Below are 16,898 nucleotides of genomic sequence, written 5' to 3' on the forward strand. Positions count from 1 at the left end.
CAGTATTCATGCTGAATATACATTTGTTTACATGTCCAGGCCCTTTAAATTGTAAAACAACCATATAGAAGCCTCAACATGTGCAGAAGACATGGACAATTGTCAGGTATTATCCTTCAGAAATGTCATTTTTCACAGCATAAAGAAACCACTGACTGCATCTCTACGTGTGTCAAACAATGAGTTACACATTCACAATCAGAGGTCAGAGGTCATGAACATGACCGCCCTCCACCAGTGATTGTGGGAAACTTGAGCCAACTTGCCTGGATAAGATCAAGTAGAGGCCCTCTCTTAGCACCAGTAAGCACAAACTGTGCTCACAACAGAATGTACCAACTGTGACATGCCAGACAGAGGAAGGATGACAGGCCAGGGAAACAGACATGCAGACCAAAGAAATGCCTCAGTTTGCTTTGCAAGCCATTCACTGCCAATGACATTTGAAATATATGTTGAGGCGCAGACTACCACAATGTTCCAATAAAAAAATAAAATAAGTATTCATCCTGAGAATGTTGAATTTCTCTAGTTCTCAAGGCTGGCAATTTCTGGTGCAAGTCTCTTATTTCTGCAGCCCTTCGGAGACATGGACTTGAGATCAAATGAAACCACACGGCACACTCAAACCAAGGCAGACATCTCCAGGCATCTTTTGAAGGAATCAGCCATATGGAGGAATGCGTGGTATTTTCTCAAATCTCCAAATGACAGCCTTCTACAATGGCAAGGGCATGGCATTGCACGAGCAAATCAAAGGTGATGATCATGCTCACCACCCAGGAAATACTGCTCTGAATATGCATGCAATGGTTCATCATTGTACAAAACAATTTTACTAAAATCTTTTGTGAAAATGCTGCGTTACTGCAGAACATTTTACAAATGATTTGGTAAATATACATCTGATAGTTGTGCCCAAGCAAGCCTCGGAATTAATTCCACTGTCCTATGTCAAACACGTGCTGATTCATCTCAATGTATCAGAGAAAATCATGATTCATGATAATAGACAAAAATGCAACCAATGCATCTATTCTTACTGGCCATCTGTGAGAATATTACTTTCATTCAAATGATTTCCTATGAACTACCACACTGCCTGTGTTTGTTTTTCTGCATCACTCAACTAATATGCACACAGCTTTATGGTCATACTACAGAGAACCTTGTGACTATTGAGAGTTAAAGTAACTTTAAAACAATAAATGGAAGAACTATTTATTTGAGGTTCTTAAGTGAGGTAAGAGACAATAGCACCCAAAACATAGAAGGTCAAAGCATGGTCAGAGTGACTTTGGTCACACAAACTGGAGGGAAAATAATGTTGTTGTCGCTGCTTATGTTTTCTATTTATTTTCCAGCTGTTTGGTTTACCACCAGGACTCTCAGGACAATAGAGGAGTTCTCACGGCATCCTCGTGCTAACTTCCTCGAAAGTAGTAAAGCAAACACAAAGAACAAAAGAGACGAGTTTCCTCTCCACTCCTCCGTCGTGTGTCAAGACATAAAGCCTGATGCGGCATCTCAATTGTCTCATGTCAGTTAGAGGATGTTTAAGTTGACATTTAAAATCACATGCTGTTTGACAATCCCTTGATCACAAACGTAGTCCCCTTGAAATAATCACAGGTTTGTATAAAAAATGAACATAGCTGGGGGCAACTGCTTGGATTACTACACTATACCCCCCTGAAGCCTTGTACAGCTCAGCATGGGTCCCTTGCACTCATTTTTACAGGGTGAGCAGTATCCGTGTTTAAAGTCATTGGCCAGCCTCCAAGTCTGCAGCATGCCAGATGTTTCATTCACAGCTGAAAACTAGTACAACAGTCCGCCATTCCTGCTTGGCATTAGTATCACCAAGACTGACAGTTTACCCCCTATCTCTCTCTCTGTTATAATGGTGGCTTTAAGGCAGAGATGATTTAAGAACATTGTGATATCCGATGGTATTAAGGAAGCTTAAGAACAGTCATGAGATGCCCAGAGCAACATAATCTCATGAGTTTTGTTTTCTGATTAATTGCAGTTGCGGCTCCTCTAAGTTGGACTAGCTATGTGGTCCTTATAGTTTTGTTCGGAGGTAACCTGTTCAGGTGAGCGGTAGTGACGTTAGACATAAGCACCTCCTTCACAACGCAATTGTAACTAGGAGAAAAGAGCAACACCAAAGACTGAATTCATTACATACCCATTAGATGTCAGTAAAACTCAAAGACAAGCGCATAGGTGTACAATTTAATATTCCAATAACGCATTTACACATTTGCGCCAATAAACTAGCCAACTTTTAATACAACGAAAAACTTCATAAACTGACCAACGTCCCACCTAAATAAGAACTAAGGCTGCGAGACAACCAAGACAGCAGTTTTAACTCGTTAAAAGAACAATTTCACCTAACAGGCCCACCTACACATCTCAGAGCACCCTACACATTGCCTTAGGTAAAGTATCCCACCCCTTCCCAGGTAGAACAGGGAGGAAAAAGTTAAGTAGCTCTGGCACAGACTCGATATCTAGTCACAGAATACCGACTCTATCTGTAACAATGTTATGGCCTTTACGAACCGCACAGTCCATCAGATTGACATAAATCGCCCAAGGTATCAAGAAATTTGGGCGGACTTACCATACGATTGGAGCGTCGCTTTTTGGATCCGCGAGTGAACATTTCGAAGGAGTAAGAACAAGCCGCTTATTTGTCCAAACCCTGTGGAAGGCTTTTCGGTGAGTATTTACATGAAGCTGCTATAGTCCCAGACCGACGTCACGTATCAATAAACCATGTACACTCCTAAATCCCAACTTTACATACTTCCAATTAAGTTTGTCTTTGTTTCCAGCGGAGCGACGAGGACAGGACGGGATAGCCTACTCTGGAGGTCTCATAAAATGCGTTCAGAGCGTGACGCGCAGAGGCGGGCTACACCTAGAGGATTGTTTCGTGTGGTAACGTAATGGTTACAAAGTAGCCTAGCCTAGGCTGTCGTTGACACCCATTACCTGCCTAACCGCTATGTTTTTTGGAATTATGTATGAACACCGGGGGATCCCATCGCCATCCCATCCCATCTTTTCTTGTTTTACATGAAATCGCCGGGTGGTTGTAGGAGGAGCCATCGAGGTTTTGTAGTCGTGCAAAGCAGGCTTCGCATAATTATCGAAGTGTATAATCGTGGTAATTGAGGGTTGTTGTAACGTTACACTTTTACGCGGACACCTTTCATTCTGACCCCATGTTCCTGGGAATGTCTCTCCTCAACCTTTTTAGTTTGCGACATAAACAAGGGTCAGCGAGAGTTATACAAAGGATTAATCAACTGACCCCAAACAGTGGATTATCCTCGGCCTTTTGAAAGCCAAGTATCAATACAGTGAAGATATACACCTCTCTATAGGCTACTGTCCTGTTGAAGTTCCATTGATATGGCACCCGTTGACTGGACGACATGCATAAAAAATACACTAGAAATACCACAACCAACCAAAGATCTGTTATAGTTTGGCTTCTAAAATGTTGTGTCAATGTGTATTATTACTGTTTCCCTGGGATTAGCCAAGTCTACAACTCAGCATACCGGACAATCCTTGAGGTGCTGGCTCAACTAAATTTAAGTTTGCGAGGTCCTGTTCCAGCCATCCCACTGGCCAACTTTAGGGTAAATATGTGAATGTTGGGTTAATAGGCCAAGAGAGTTCACAGGCGCAACCCGTGGTGACAGCGAGTTTACCAACCACTGTTTGACATCTGTAGAAGAACAAATGAAGTAAGGATGTTAACAAGGACAAAACCTTCGTAATCTTCTTTGCCATTTGGTGTACTCTGGCATATATGTGAGGGTAGGTGAGTTCACCTGGTTTTGCTTTGACCAGCTACAGCGCAAAGCACAAAAGATCTAATATCAGCCTGCAGTGTTGTGGGAAGTACAAAATCCCTCATGAAGCCGAGTTTTGTGGCATTATTGCTTGCACACCTGCCTTTTGTTGAAATCACTCATAAGGTAGTCGAACCATCCACCATGCACAACTTCTTGAATGGTTGTGAACGTTCACATTCAGCGTGCAATGCTGCCACCTGCAGGCGTTTCATTGAGAAGCAAAGCGGGAAACCTCTTTTAGAGATGGTACTACTGTAAGCCATCATGTTTTAGGTATTCTCAGCTGAATATTGTGACTTAAACGTGAAGTGAGAAACTTGCAAATGAATTAATTTAGTTACAAGTATTTTAATGAAGTCTACACAGCACAAACAATAAAGGCAACAGCCACATGTATTATCAGACAACAATCTACTGCATTCACAACACATTTTCCTTCTAAAAATAAACAACACATGGACACATCACAATCTGCCTCATCTTTTATATTACTCATCAACCTTGTAAAAATGAGGGGGAAATGGTATATCCTGAGTTGGCATCATTTGAAAAAAAAAAAAAAAAACAGTTTACGATTATGGCCTGAGAGCTACTGTTCTCACATAACACTCTCAATTGTTAGCAAAATGGAATGACAATATACAAAGTGTCATTAGCAAATTGCAGGCTTCCAAATAAAATTAAAAAAATACAAAAATTATCCATCCTCTTAAAAATAAAACACTGCGTATTAAAATAACAGAAACAGGTGCTGTATAGTCACTGTAGAATGCCAAAAATGTTATCAGGAGGAACAGAAGGAACCAAAGAACATGTAGCCTACTACAGTTACGCAACTGACTGTTTCATAATCTGTGAAGACACAAGGAAATCATTATACGAATACGCAAACACATTCAAAACACCAAATTAGTTTTTCCCTTCCTTCTGCTAAAGGAATATGTATTCAATTCTCACAAATTCAAGTTTTAGAAAAAAACAACAACAGGTGTACACTCTGATGTGACATACAAAAAACATTTTGAGAGCAATATTACATGAATATCACAGCAATACTCTCTACAGTTAAGTTTTACTTTATTGCTTGCCATGTTGTCCACAAAGCGGGTCAAAATGGTCAAAATTTAAAGGTTATGGGGCTACTCTATGCCTAAGTAAGTGGCTGCATGCTCGGGTTCAGTGGAGTTGCACTAAGACTGGTAGACATCACATTATCTGTTACCATTCTTTTGTTAATGCAAAAGAAGTAAAATAGAAAATAAAATTACATTATGCTAAATGCTGAAGTAACCCTCCAACAGTCAGTGACATCCACTCTGAGAGGCAGTGTCTGCTTTATTGAAAACTAAAATAGCACCAAATGAAGATAGCATGAACAGGTTGTACTTGTTTGTGTGCAATATTTACAACTTTCCCTTTCACAAGAGTAGACCAGGTCTGGGGGTCTGGGGCTGTAAAAGGGACACACAGTTAACTGAATGACTCCTGTCTCTGACCACCTGCAGCTCGTTTCCTATATTTGTAGGCTCTATTCGTTGCTATCTTTCTTGTCTTCTTTCACATGTGCCACTGGTCATAAACTGTGATCGGTGTTATGACCTGGTTGTCATTGTAATCGGGTCCGTCCATCTGTGTGTGTGTATGTGTATGTGTGTCCCCGCTTGGAACTTGGAAAAACACTGGTGCAATTTACTTTAAAATCTCAAAACGAGGATCATCATAATTATCTTGATCCTCCCACATGATGACTATGTTCCAGGTCAGGATCCTTTCTTTACTTACCAAATATATGGATGAGGGGTTAGGCTCTTATTTATAATATGGTGCTCCATCTCCGCGTTTTTAGTGAATGTGATTTACTTATAATATTTACTGGTCTTCTGAGGGTACACATGTTACAGATCCCCCTGCCATCCTTGATTTTTCTTTCTCTTCTGTGCACTTCACTTTTGTAGTTGTTCATTATTTCCTCCTTCTTGATGTAGTTATTGCTGGGCAACGTCATTTACACTCCCTCATCTGTAATAATAATAAAAAACAGTTACAGTGATGAAAGCTTTGAGGCACAGGGACAACAGAAGCATCAATCTGCATGTTCTGCGTGTGTCAAGCGACTGGGCTCTGTATCTGAACAACATAACCGGACAACTCCGAACTTAGCCAGCTCTTACACTTCTCCACTCCTAGTATTTCCGATGGGCATTATGTAAATGAGCTCATGCCTAAACGAATCGAAGAACATGTGGAGATTCTGTTCAACCACGTTCAACCTGTTCAACCACGCGGAGATTCTGTGTGCGTCAGTGCCGTTCACACATAATGTCTGCATGTTAGCATCATATCTGAATCACTCAAAGGGTCGGACCTCCGTCTGAAAGATCCGCATATACTGCGGAGGACATGTCTGAAAGCAGCTAATGATGTCAATAAATGTGTAGCTGCATTGAGAGACTGAGATATTTTCCCTCACATTTCTGCCATGCAGACATGGATAATTGTTGATGTTTTAAACACTGACAGACTGTGTGAACATATTTCTGTAATTCACACAAGTTTCTTTCTTGGCACATAAAACACATACGCACGCATGCGCGCACGCAAAGGTGTGTATGCGCGCACACACACATATTCACACACACAGACACACAGAGAAACACACCTGTCGGGGCAGCAGTATGTCCGCCACTCTTGATCTGCATGTAGATGGTGTATGAATCATAACCAAACAGGACGCCAGCCAGCAAACCAAACACCTTAAGGAAGAGACAAGGATCAAGATTTAGTTTGATTTAGATTTAGTTAGGTGACTAAAGAACCAGTTCAGGCATGCAGCTCAATTAGGTGAATCAGCATGTTTACTGTACATCAGACCTAGAAACTTAGGCATCAAACTAATATGTTGTCTATGGGATATTTTCCATAAATGGAGTAAGCCTAGTCCTAGACTAAATGCTTTTTAAACATACAAGTTCTCTTTGAGTCCAGAACATGGCTTAATTCATGTGTAGGAAACTGTCATCCCATATAAATAGTATATGGAGGAAGCATTGTGAGGAGGAGGATTGTGAGGACATGTGAAGACGGAGATCTGAACGAGGAGATGGCACACATGAATACAGGAGCTTGATGAAATGAGCTTTATGTTGAGGCCAGATTTACAACTGATGGGTTAGATTTGGAGAATGTGCGCACGTGTGTGAATAGTATAGTATATATACTTTTTTGATCCCGTGAGGGAAATTTGGTCTCTGCATTTAACCCAATCGGTGAATTAGTGAAACACAAACAGCACACACACAGTGAGGTGAAGCACACACTAATCCCGGCGCAGTGAGCTGCCTGCTACAACGGCGGCGCTCGGGGAGCAGTGAGGGGTTAGGTGCCTTGCTCAAGGGCACTTCAGCCGTGGCCCACTGGTCGGGGCTCGAACCGGCAACTCTCCGGTTACAAGTCCAGAGTGCTAACCAGTGGGCCACGGCTGCCCAGATACAAGCACACAAGCACAGATGCATGCAGATATCCATGAACATCTCCCGTGCTTCTCCAGCTCTCCTCTCTTCTCCCCAACTACAGTATAGGACTACTACATGTGCCCAAAGTCAAGTTTATCCTCCATTTTTCATTGCTATTGTGATGGGACATAACATGATGAGAAGACAAAGCTTAGGACTAATATTTCTTTCTTTTGTTGTTGTTTGAATATTTATTTTTTATTGATAGGACAGTGGAAGGTAGACAGGAAATGGGAGAATGGGAGAGAGATGGGTGTGGAATTGAGAAATTACTTCATGCCAGACTCAAACCTGGGTGCTCATGGGCACTGAACTCGTATGTGGTATGGGTTGCTGCCCCTTGCACCGAAGCTGCCCCATAAGTGGCATTTCTAGCATCAAACCAAGTGGTGGCGCTAAAGAGGTACCAGAAGACTGATCACAATGAACACACTACTGTGAGCAGGTTGTGCCCGGGTGAGGGCTTACAATAATAACACAACACATTGCATTTATATAGCACTTCTCAAGAGACCTAAAGCGCTTCACAGTGAAGGGGGAACCTAACCACCACCAATGTGTAGCACCCACCTGGGTGATGCACGGCAGCCATTATGAGCCAAAAAGCTCACCATGCATCAGCTAACAAAAAACTTTGCTCTGACTCACCCCACCAGCAATGCGCGCTCCGTCTCCCCCTCCACCAATCAGACAGATGATAGAGGTGATCAGGTAAAGGAGTGCACCAATAGCAGCGCGGATTAAGTCCTGGGAGCAAAAGAGAGGTTGGACACATAGATCAGTATATAGACATTATTACTCTATTAAAATATTTCTGAAGGTCTTTATCTCTGGAGAAAATGTGCTAAAAATATAGATTCTATAAATAGAAATTTGTTTGATTAACTGTACGGGTAATCAAATAAGTGTATGCGTAAGATGTGTGTAAATGTACTAAACTGTGCTGATGTGGGTGACACATGAGATGCTCGCCATCACACCACTGATGTGTGAGGGGCACGTTGCTCTGTGGGATACTTACAGACCAGGGCCAGCTAATTATTTGGAACTGCTTGTCCAGCTCCATCATGAAGACCACCATGAAGATGATGGCAAAGACCATCTCAAGGACGGCCACAGAGGAGTAGCCACTGTACAGCGACGCTGCATAGCAGATGATGATGATGAAGCTGATCAACTGAAAGCAGTGAGAGGGAGAGGACATGAAGATGAATATTCCTTTAAAATATTTTTGGGGGCTTTTTATGCCTTTTTTAATCGGACACTACAGTAGAGAGAGTGACAGGAAGCGAGCAGGAGAAAGAGATGGAGTGGGACCAGGAAATGACCCAGGTTAGACATAGAGCCATAGCACCCCAGAATGTTTGCGAACAGTCACAAATAGTCTGAGGAAGTAATTCTCTGCGGACATACAGTGGAGCTGGATGTGAGCTGGACTAAGTGTTACTGTTATAATTCAGAAAAAACACCTTCACCACTGTTTGCCAAATTTGATCGCACCTCTGGTCTTGCATTGAAACAGGATGAGGAACCACAGCATGTTCTTCAAGGGCATCACTTGAAGGTTTCTTAAATGTAGAGTTTGGGATTTCCTCAACATTTGTCTTATCACAACTGCCATATCTGATAATTGTCAATAAAACTTTTTTATTATTATGTTTTACAGATTTAAGGTGTAGGATGAGAAACACAGAAGTTTTCCTTTCATAGAAGTCAGAGATTGGAGCTAAAAGTCCAGTCAAGTCATGTTAAGCTTTTGTTATAAATTACTATATTGGTAAAATCACCCAGCCCTATTTTACAAACAGCCATTGACCGCTCCAAAAACTAGGCTAGGCCTCTAGGCCAGTGGTTCTCAAACTTTTTGTCTGGCGACCCCCCCAAATAACATGTGGCAAGTCTCGCAACCCCCTTCTCTCTAACTGGCGGAATTTGGTTTGGAAATGTTGTGAGATGGGCATTGGAAGCAGAGGCAGAAAATGTCTTCTCTCATAGATAGGCTATGTCAACACCAAAGGCATTATGTCAATGGCAGCCTTTGACTAAAAACCTTTAGAAAAATATGCAAATAATTTTGCGATCCCTCCAAAAATTTTGGCGACCCCCAGTTTAAGAACCACTGCTATAGGCTACAGCCCCTGTAAACAGCGCCTGCTGCAGGCTTCTGCATGCGGTCATGACAACCAGGGGAGCTAGTGCCCCAACGGAGATGGTCCACTGCTGTCGGGCCTGAGTGTGTCACTTAACATTTGGGTCCCAAATTCCTCAAATCTCTCATGAGTTTGTGAGCCTTCAGGGGCTTTTTCAATCATTAAAACACGTGGTGGGTTGTGAGCCTATGTGAATGAGTCTGTATGTGTGTTTTTAAGGAAGAAAATGTGTATATGTGTGTGTAAAAGAGGGAGACGGCCATGTGTATGTATGTATATACAGTATATATATTATATACATACATGAGTGAAAGAGGGCTAGAAGAGAGTAGGCCGTGGGTGTGTGTACCTCTTGTGACGGAAGGAAATAAGTGTGCATGTGTGTGTACCACTGATTGAACTTCTTATATGTCTATGCCTAGTTCTGACCTGCTTTCGACACCACACATTTCACACTGTGTACTGTGGTCTAGTTAATGGAAGTAGGCTGGTGAGAGACCTCTTACTGAAACACCCTGGCTGAGTATCAATGATGCTGCACTCTAAAAACAGCAGCAGCAGCTATTTAAAACAGTAATACTTAACAGACCTGAGAACAGAGTCGGGGGTCTTCTGGACTGTGGTCTCAGACAGTGGCAGAAGAGGTTGGGGAGAATCTATATAATTGAAAACTGGACTATGGGACTAGCTGTCTAATTAACTGTAGTTGAGGGTTCCGTGTCATTATAATTTATGTAATTTTATGACTCTCCTTATCATGTTGTTATTCACTGTGTGCTTAATATGTTTTTCTAAAGATATCTATTACTTTACTTTCATTGATTTATGTGTTACTGATGACCCTTATTGCTCTCATCTTAGTTTTATTTATTGTACAGATACTGTGTGTCTGGTTCAACCAGGCTGTTACAGACAAAAGCCTCAAAAAGCACACAGTCAGACTGATCCAGACTTCTGAATCTCTTTTTTTTACAAGTCAGAATAAAGCAATGACCATAAAGACTGGGTCACTGAAGTGGACACAGTCACTTCTTTGTCTTGGGTTTGTTTTGACTGCTAGCAGAAGAAAACACTAAGTTTATCCAGAGAGAAAGCCCTGCTTATCAGGGCAACAATATACAATGCTTTCAGATTGGGTCATTTGAGCAGTTCTGTATGAATTAAACCTTTGAACCAACCAGTATCACAAGCTATTACAAGTCATAAGACTGCAAACTTTAGGAATAGGAATACTGTAGGAATAGTTTCACCAACATCAAACTAAAATGAATTTCACATGTAATACCTCCAGTTGATCCTTGCATACAGTACATGGCCGGCTGCTAAATATGCCTTGTCTACTTTTCCTGGTTACATGCTAACCATGCTAACAAGTGAAAAACAATTAAAATAAATCTACACAAATTCTAAACACTCTTGCCTCAAACAGTATTTAGTTCTTCAATAAACTAACAGACTGAACAAACAAGGGAGTTTGGTATCTACACCACTACATATTTGTATCAAATTATTTGAAGTGAAAAAGATCAATTTGAATTTGAGCTGAAACACTTCTTTAAAGGACTTTTCTTTTCCTGACTACGGGAGTGGTTTCCCAAACATAAATCCTGAATATGAGTCGTCATGACTCATTTAGCAGTCTTATCAGTACGAGAAAGATGACTAAAATAGTCTAAAATGACTAAAACAGATGAAGCCAAACAGCAGCAACCAGAACAGACATGTTGTGGTGAAAGTAAAGTGAAACACAATCTCCCTGTCTGCTCATAAAGTTTTAAATTAGTGGACTTGAGTGTGACTGCTTGAGTGTTAGGGACACCAAATGGAGCGGTTATATAGCTTTACCAGTAGGTGCTAAATAAACGAGCAATTTCTCAGCAGGGTGCGATGACACCTGTGAGATTTAAAGTGACAGGCGTCTGACATGCTGGTGTCAGCTGTGTGTGTGTGTGTGTGTGTCAGCGACAGCTGGACATTCAGGGGAAAAAAGGCCTGGTTGTGCTGTGGCCAGAGGCACTTTTACCACGGAAAAGGGGCTGGACCACAGACTGCTGCAACTGTTGGCATTTTTAGGAAGCTATACTCCTCTACTCATTAGGAAACACCAAAAGAATACAAATCCCCTAAAATATACTTTTATTTATACTTTTCCATATTTACTTTTATTTATACTTTTTCATTCATTCATTCATTCACATTGTAATGTGTACTAACTAAGGAACCCTTCATGAATTCATTACTATACTTCCATGATTTCATAAACTGTTTGTGTATGTTTGCTCAACTTCTTCTTTTTCCCTTAAATCCATATAAAATATCTAAAACATCCCCTTCAAAAGAAATCCCTGAAAAGTTAAGGGCCTCTGTGGAATATCAGTGGACGAGAAACAGAGGAAAGGGGCCATGCCACAGACGGATGCTAGAGTTAGCATTTTCAATCCAGCCTCCTAAAAGACCTGACCAAGCATTACGCTGACAGCGTTGCAAAATTTCATCAGCCACAAGACTCCCGCTTCCTTGTAACAACAATTGCAGGTCTGACCCTTCCCTCTATGTGGCCAAACATCCTCTGTGGAGTTTGCTGAATGGCAGTAGTTCTATTGCAAATCTCCACTATTACTTTTAGCTTCACGGCACATACACCATCAGAGCACGTACGGCCCATACTGTATATCTACTCCTAGTTCCACTTTTAGTTTCAGAGTGAGTGAGCCATGGGCCATAAAGAGAAATGGAGTGAGTGAGGTAGCCAGCCAGCCACTTGCCATAAAAGGCGTTCTTCCATCGATAACAAGACAAAAAAAAAAAAGAAAGAAGGAGAAATACAGAGAGCAAACATTCTTATCAAACTTCTGCCCTGAACTGGCGCCCGGAGAGGTGCTACTGAGCCAGCTTCTCTTTACAGTGGCATAGCAGCGTCTGCACTTGGTTAAGCTCACCAAGACAGGACTACAGGACAAGCATGGCTGCTCATTTACACACAGCTATATGGAGCATGGTTTTTATGGTAACCATGGTAATTACATTTATCTGTATTTGTGTGTGTGTGTGTGGCACAAGACCAATGCAAGTGCCCCATAACGTTTTCCACAGAGGGGAATTCTGGGTAAAAATAGGCCCGATGACTCATGTGGTGGGGCGGATGGAAACAGAAACACAAGCAGAGCCGGGGGAAGGCTCTGGAGCTCAGGGTTAACTAGGGCTGCCGCCGTACACACTCACTCACACACTCACTCACACACTCACTCACCTCACACACACACTCACACACTCACTCACCTCACACACACACTCACACGAGGTGAAGGCTCACTGTCGCCCCAGGCCTTAGACGGCTAATAACACCCTCAGCACCTTAGGAGCGAGTTTGACACTCGAAGGACGAATCCAGGCAACAACAACAACAAAACTTCTGCTGGCTGCAGTCACTCTGTGTGTGTGTGTGTGTGTGTGTGTGTGTGTGTGTGTGTGTGTGTGTGTGTGTGTGTGTGTGTGTGTGTGTGTGTGTGTGTGTGTGTGTGTGTGATGATGAGAGTGTTACATAATCTCACTTAGGACATACAAATAAGATTAATTCATACAGTGAACAGCACAACAGCTGTATGTTATTATTATTATATATTGCAAAAAAGTGTAGCCTGACATTTTGGATAATAAACGGCTCTGGAAATATTTATGTCATTGCTAGTTCAGGAGACCCATCAGTGCTTTCAGAGAGTCCTACTGATTCAGTGTTTGTGTCGTACTAAATCATTCAGTGCAACATATTTCATGAATGCATTTCATCTTCATGTGGAAGACACCCACTCATACCACCAGTGTGGCAGTTGCCACTGCAGGCAACAAATGGAGATCACTGGGGCAGCAGCATGTGCTAGCAGTGGGCGGAGGGGCCACTTCTGTAGGCTGCTAAGGAACGAATGATGCAAGAAGCCACCCTGGCTCTCCCCTCCCCTCCCTTCCCTCACCCGCTCCTGCCGACTGAAGACACACACATGCATCAAGGTCTTCTGTGTTCCAGCGACTGGCACAAGCTGCCTCTGTGCGCGCGGCTGCTCTGCTCTGGCTCGGGAGAGCGAGGCTCACACACAATGGGGATCTATTCAGTGCGAGTGAGCCAATGCTGCTCTGAGGACGCCCACGAATGGGGAGCCCAAGGCTGGGTACACGCTTGGTGAGCACGGGCCTGCAGCACAGCAGTAGACAACCAACAAGGATTTGAGGCCCCGCGCACACACACACACACACACACACACACACACACACACACACACACACACACACACACACACACACACACACACACACACACACACATTCTGAAGAAGAGACACACTTTCGAAGACAAATGCACAGGCACAGACACAAACACACACACACACAACACAAACACACATACATTTACAAAGCAAACACATGACACACTCAAATATTTACACTTAGGACATACAAACGGTGGCACACTCTGAAGGTATTCCAATAAGGAGTGTAGGCCAGGGTGCACAGCATACTTTCTCTCTTTCTCTTGTCATATCTTCTATGTAAATAGCAATGGCAATGGCAAATATGCAAGGCATGCTTTTATACATGACAGAATTATCTAGATTAGAACAGTCAACCAATGACATCACAGTGCAGCTGCAGCACATGGTGCGTGTGACATTTCCTACAACATTTTTGTCACGTGACCATGCACTTCACAGATACACACAAATGCATACACACACTGTCTCAATTTATTTTTGAAATGCTTACTATACTCCTGTTAATGTACTGTATACAGTGCAGTGTTATAAAACGTGAAAAGCACATCTATTAAAATTCTTGTCTCCTGTTGCCACAATTTCATGGGGCGTGTCAGGGTGCCACACCAACACTGAGATAGGTGTGTCTGGTACATGCACAATTACTCATTTCACTTTTAAACTGTGAATGGTACAAGAAACATCATGTTGGACTCGGCTGTGAATACTTTCCACAGCATATAGCTCTAAATAAATAGCTAGGGCATGTCACTGCGCAGAGTAGAATTATGTGGGCTGAGCAACACTTGTCAATGTTTGCACTAATACAACTCAGCCCAGCAGGACAATAGCAGAGCTGTGGGAGACAAGCCACCATAAAGTTGAATGTCTATGGTGAAAAGTTGTGTGCTACAACATCTTGCTTAGTTCATCATAGAAAGGGCCTAAGAGCACTTAAGCAACACATGAATGCATTCATAAAAACTCACTGGGGTTACATATTACCCAAGTCTTTCAGACATGGTAGTCTTGCCCTGCATGTAGGGGATGAGCTGACAGGAATTATGATTGTTTACAGTAAACACATGTAAATAAACACAGTAAGAAGTAGCATATGGGGGTTGTGTTTAACGTTACCTTTTGCGGTCAGATTTCTATTCCATCACTGGAAAGTTCTACTGAAGGAGCTTACATTTATTGAAACATCTTTTAAACTCAAGCTAGACACTATGTCAAAATAAAAAATAAAAAACAGAAGTTTATAAGGCTCGGGATTCCTTCACCATCAATCCGCAAGTCTTTTGAAAGGCTGTCTCCTGACTACATCATCTCCCCAGCAATCCCCTCGCTTTTAACCAGTAGCTTCCCCTTCTTCCTTTTTCAACTACAATTCACTGAATAGAATATGCTTATGCAGAGTGTCAAGAAGGTGAGATGGGTAGGTTACTACAGCTCACACAAGCTCTCTCAAGTCTTGCAAGTACTGACTATCTACTATGGAATGCTTTAAGTAGGCCTACTTAATCAGAGTCTCTCTGTCTCTGTGGCCTGTGACTTCTGTCTGCTTGGTGCTAAGTGACAGAGGGCAACACAAGGCTGCACGCAGAAGTTTAAACGACCCCGATGCATGTTCCTGACCCCACAGATTGACCCCTGGCGGCCCTGCGCCTCAGCTGGCTATCTGGACCACATGGCTCACATTCCATGCCCACACAAGACTCCCCCTAACGGACCCACCTTGGCTGTATAACACTGAGAATGTGTAAAAGCTGCTGACTCGTCTATTGTAGCCCATCTCTGTACTTAGCAGAGTAGGTGGTAGTATTGGAATAAAGATGAATGAGGCATTGACAGTTCTTTACCCATAGTAGCCTACGCACGCCCTAACGTAGGGACAGATAATGTATAAGGTACATCTTTGGCAATAAAGTTAAACATCATACAGGTCTTTGCCTATGGTTCCCGTGTAACCTGCAGTACATTGTTCATCGTTAACGTACTTTGATATTTAGCCTATCTACAATTTCCTCGAAACTAGTCCAATGACTGAGGGTTGGAACGAGTCAGGAAGGAATGAAATTATTGCGATAAAAGGTCCGAAATAGCTAATCACTTCTTAGCTATTAGACTAGGCTATTCGTCTTCGTATAACGGGCATGTAATCAGCTGGAAATAGGCCTACTTCGACTTTAAAACAAAACACAAACCACATGGTTTGTTTTCCACATGTGTGCCTAGAGGCTAGTAGTAGCCTACCTAGTAGTATAGTGTGTAGTATAATACATGTATGTTTATTTATAATGGCAGCAGTGGTATAGGCTACAGTTGCCATATTCGAGTGCAGTACTATAGGCCACGTCCATAGGCTATATTGTGGTAAAATAATATCAAGAAAATGTTAATATGTTGATAAACTTACAATTTCTGCTGCCAGAATAGTTCCTTTCGGAGTCCGTACATATGCCTTAAGCTTTTCAAAAAAGTTCGCGGCTGGGCTTCCACCTGAGTCTGCCATGATTCAAAGTTTCTCTATGAATAACAAAATGCTTCAGTCGCAACTTTGTTTCCTCCTTGGATACGTCCGACAAGGTTACAATGAAAACGTAATTAACCCGTTGTAAAAATATACGATACTATATCGTATAAACACGCCTCTTTTTACGTAAAGGAAAAGGAACTTGCAAAGCTAACTTTGCCGAACCAAAGTTTAAGGCACGACTTATATGAGCGCCAGACTTTGACTCCGACTATCTACCTCCCCCAAAGTGAATGTCAAGCAGTTAGAACGAAATCTGAGGAAGAACGGGGCGTTGGCTTTCATTTTTTCCTCTTGGGAGTAGCCACAACTGAGAAAGAGAGAGAGAGAGAGAGAGAGTGACAGAGTTGGGGGCGGTGGCGGTCTTGGTCGTCGAAATAGATCTTGGGGGAAACAGCGACAAAAATGAAACTGAGTAGCCTACCTAACTAAATAGGTAGGCCTAACTGAAGTGCCTGACAGTCCGAGAGCTCGCGCGCGAGTATGTGTGTTATCGACTGAATTAGAATTGAAAAAACGTCGTATTTTTGTCAGTGCTTTAGCAACAGGACTAAGAAGTTGTGACAACTGGG

At 42.3% G+C, this 16,898-nt stretch overlaps 2 protein-coding genes across 2 annotated transcripts in view; both read right to left on the bottom strand.

The window, feature by feature from the left end:
* prickle3 (prickle homolog 3) overlaps positions 1-2,920 on the bottom strand; it is a 50,311-nt gene extending 47,391 nt beyond the window's left edge. The window contains exon 1 of the mRNA XM_076276554.1: positions 2,636-2,920. Within this exon, the coding sequence (XP_076132669.1) occupies positions 2,636-2,677 (42 nt within the window). The 5' untranslated portion in view covers positions 2,678-2,920. The remainder of the gene's footprint in view (positions 1-2,635) is intronic.
* Positions 2,921-4,212: 1,292 nt separating this feature from the next.
* plp2b (proteolipid protein 2b) lies at positions 4,213-16,625 on the bottom strand. The gene is made up of 5 exons (XM_076275695.1): positions 16,210-16,625; positions 8,418-8,573; positions 8,045-8,143; positions 6,544-6,637; positions 4,213-5,903 (listed from the first exon to the last, which is right to left on the bottom strand). The coding sequence occupies exons 1-5, from the start codon at positions 16,303-16,305 to the stop codon at positions 5,890-5,892; spliced, it is 459 nt and encodes a 152-aa protein (XP_076131810.1). The 5' UTR covers positions 16,306-16,625; the 3' UTR covers positions 4,213-5,889.
* Positions 16,626-16,898: the final 273 nt, after the last annotated feature.

This window comes from Alosa pseudoharengus, unplaced genomic scaffold (assembly GCF_046254945.1).
Source record: "Alosa pseudoharengus isolate Yale_2024_CS ecotype anadromous, Long Island Sound unplaced genomic scaffold, YU_APseudo_1.1 YU_APseudo_1.1_scf_9, whole genome shotgun sequence".
Lineage (NCBI taxonomy): Eukaryota > Metazoa > Chordata > Actinopteri > Clupeiformes > Clupeidae > Alosa > Alosa pseudoharengus.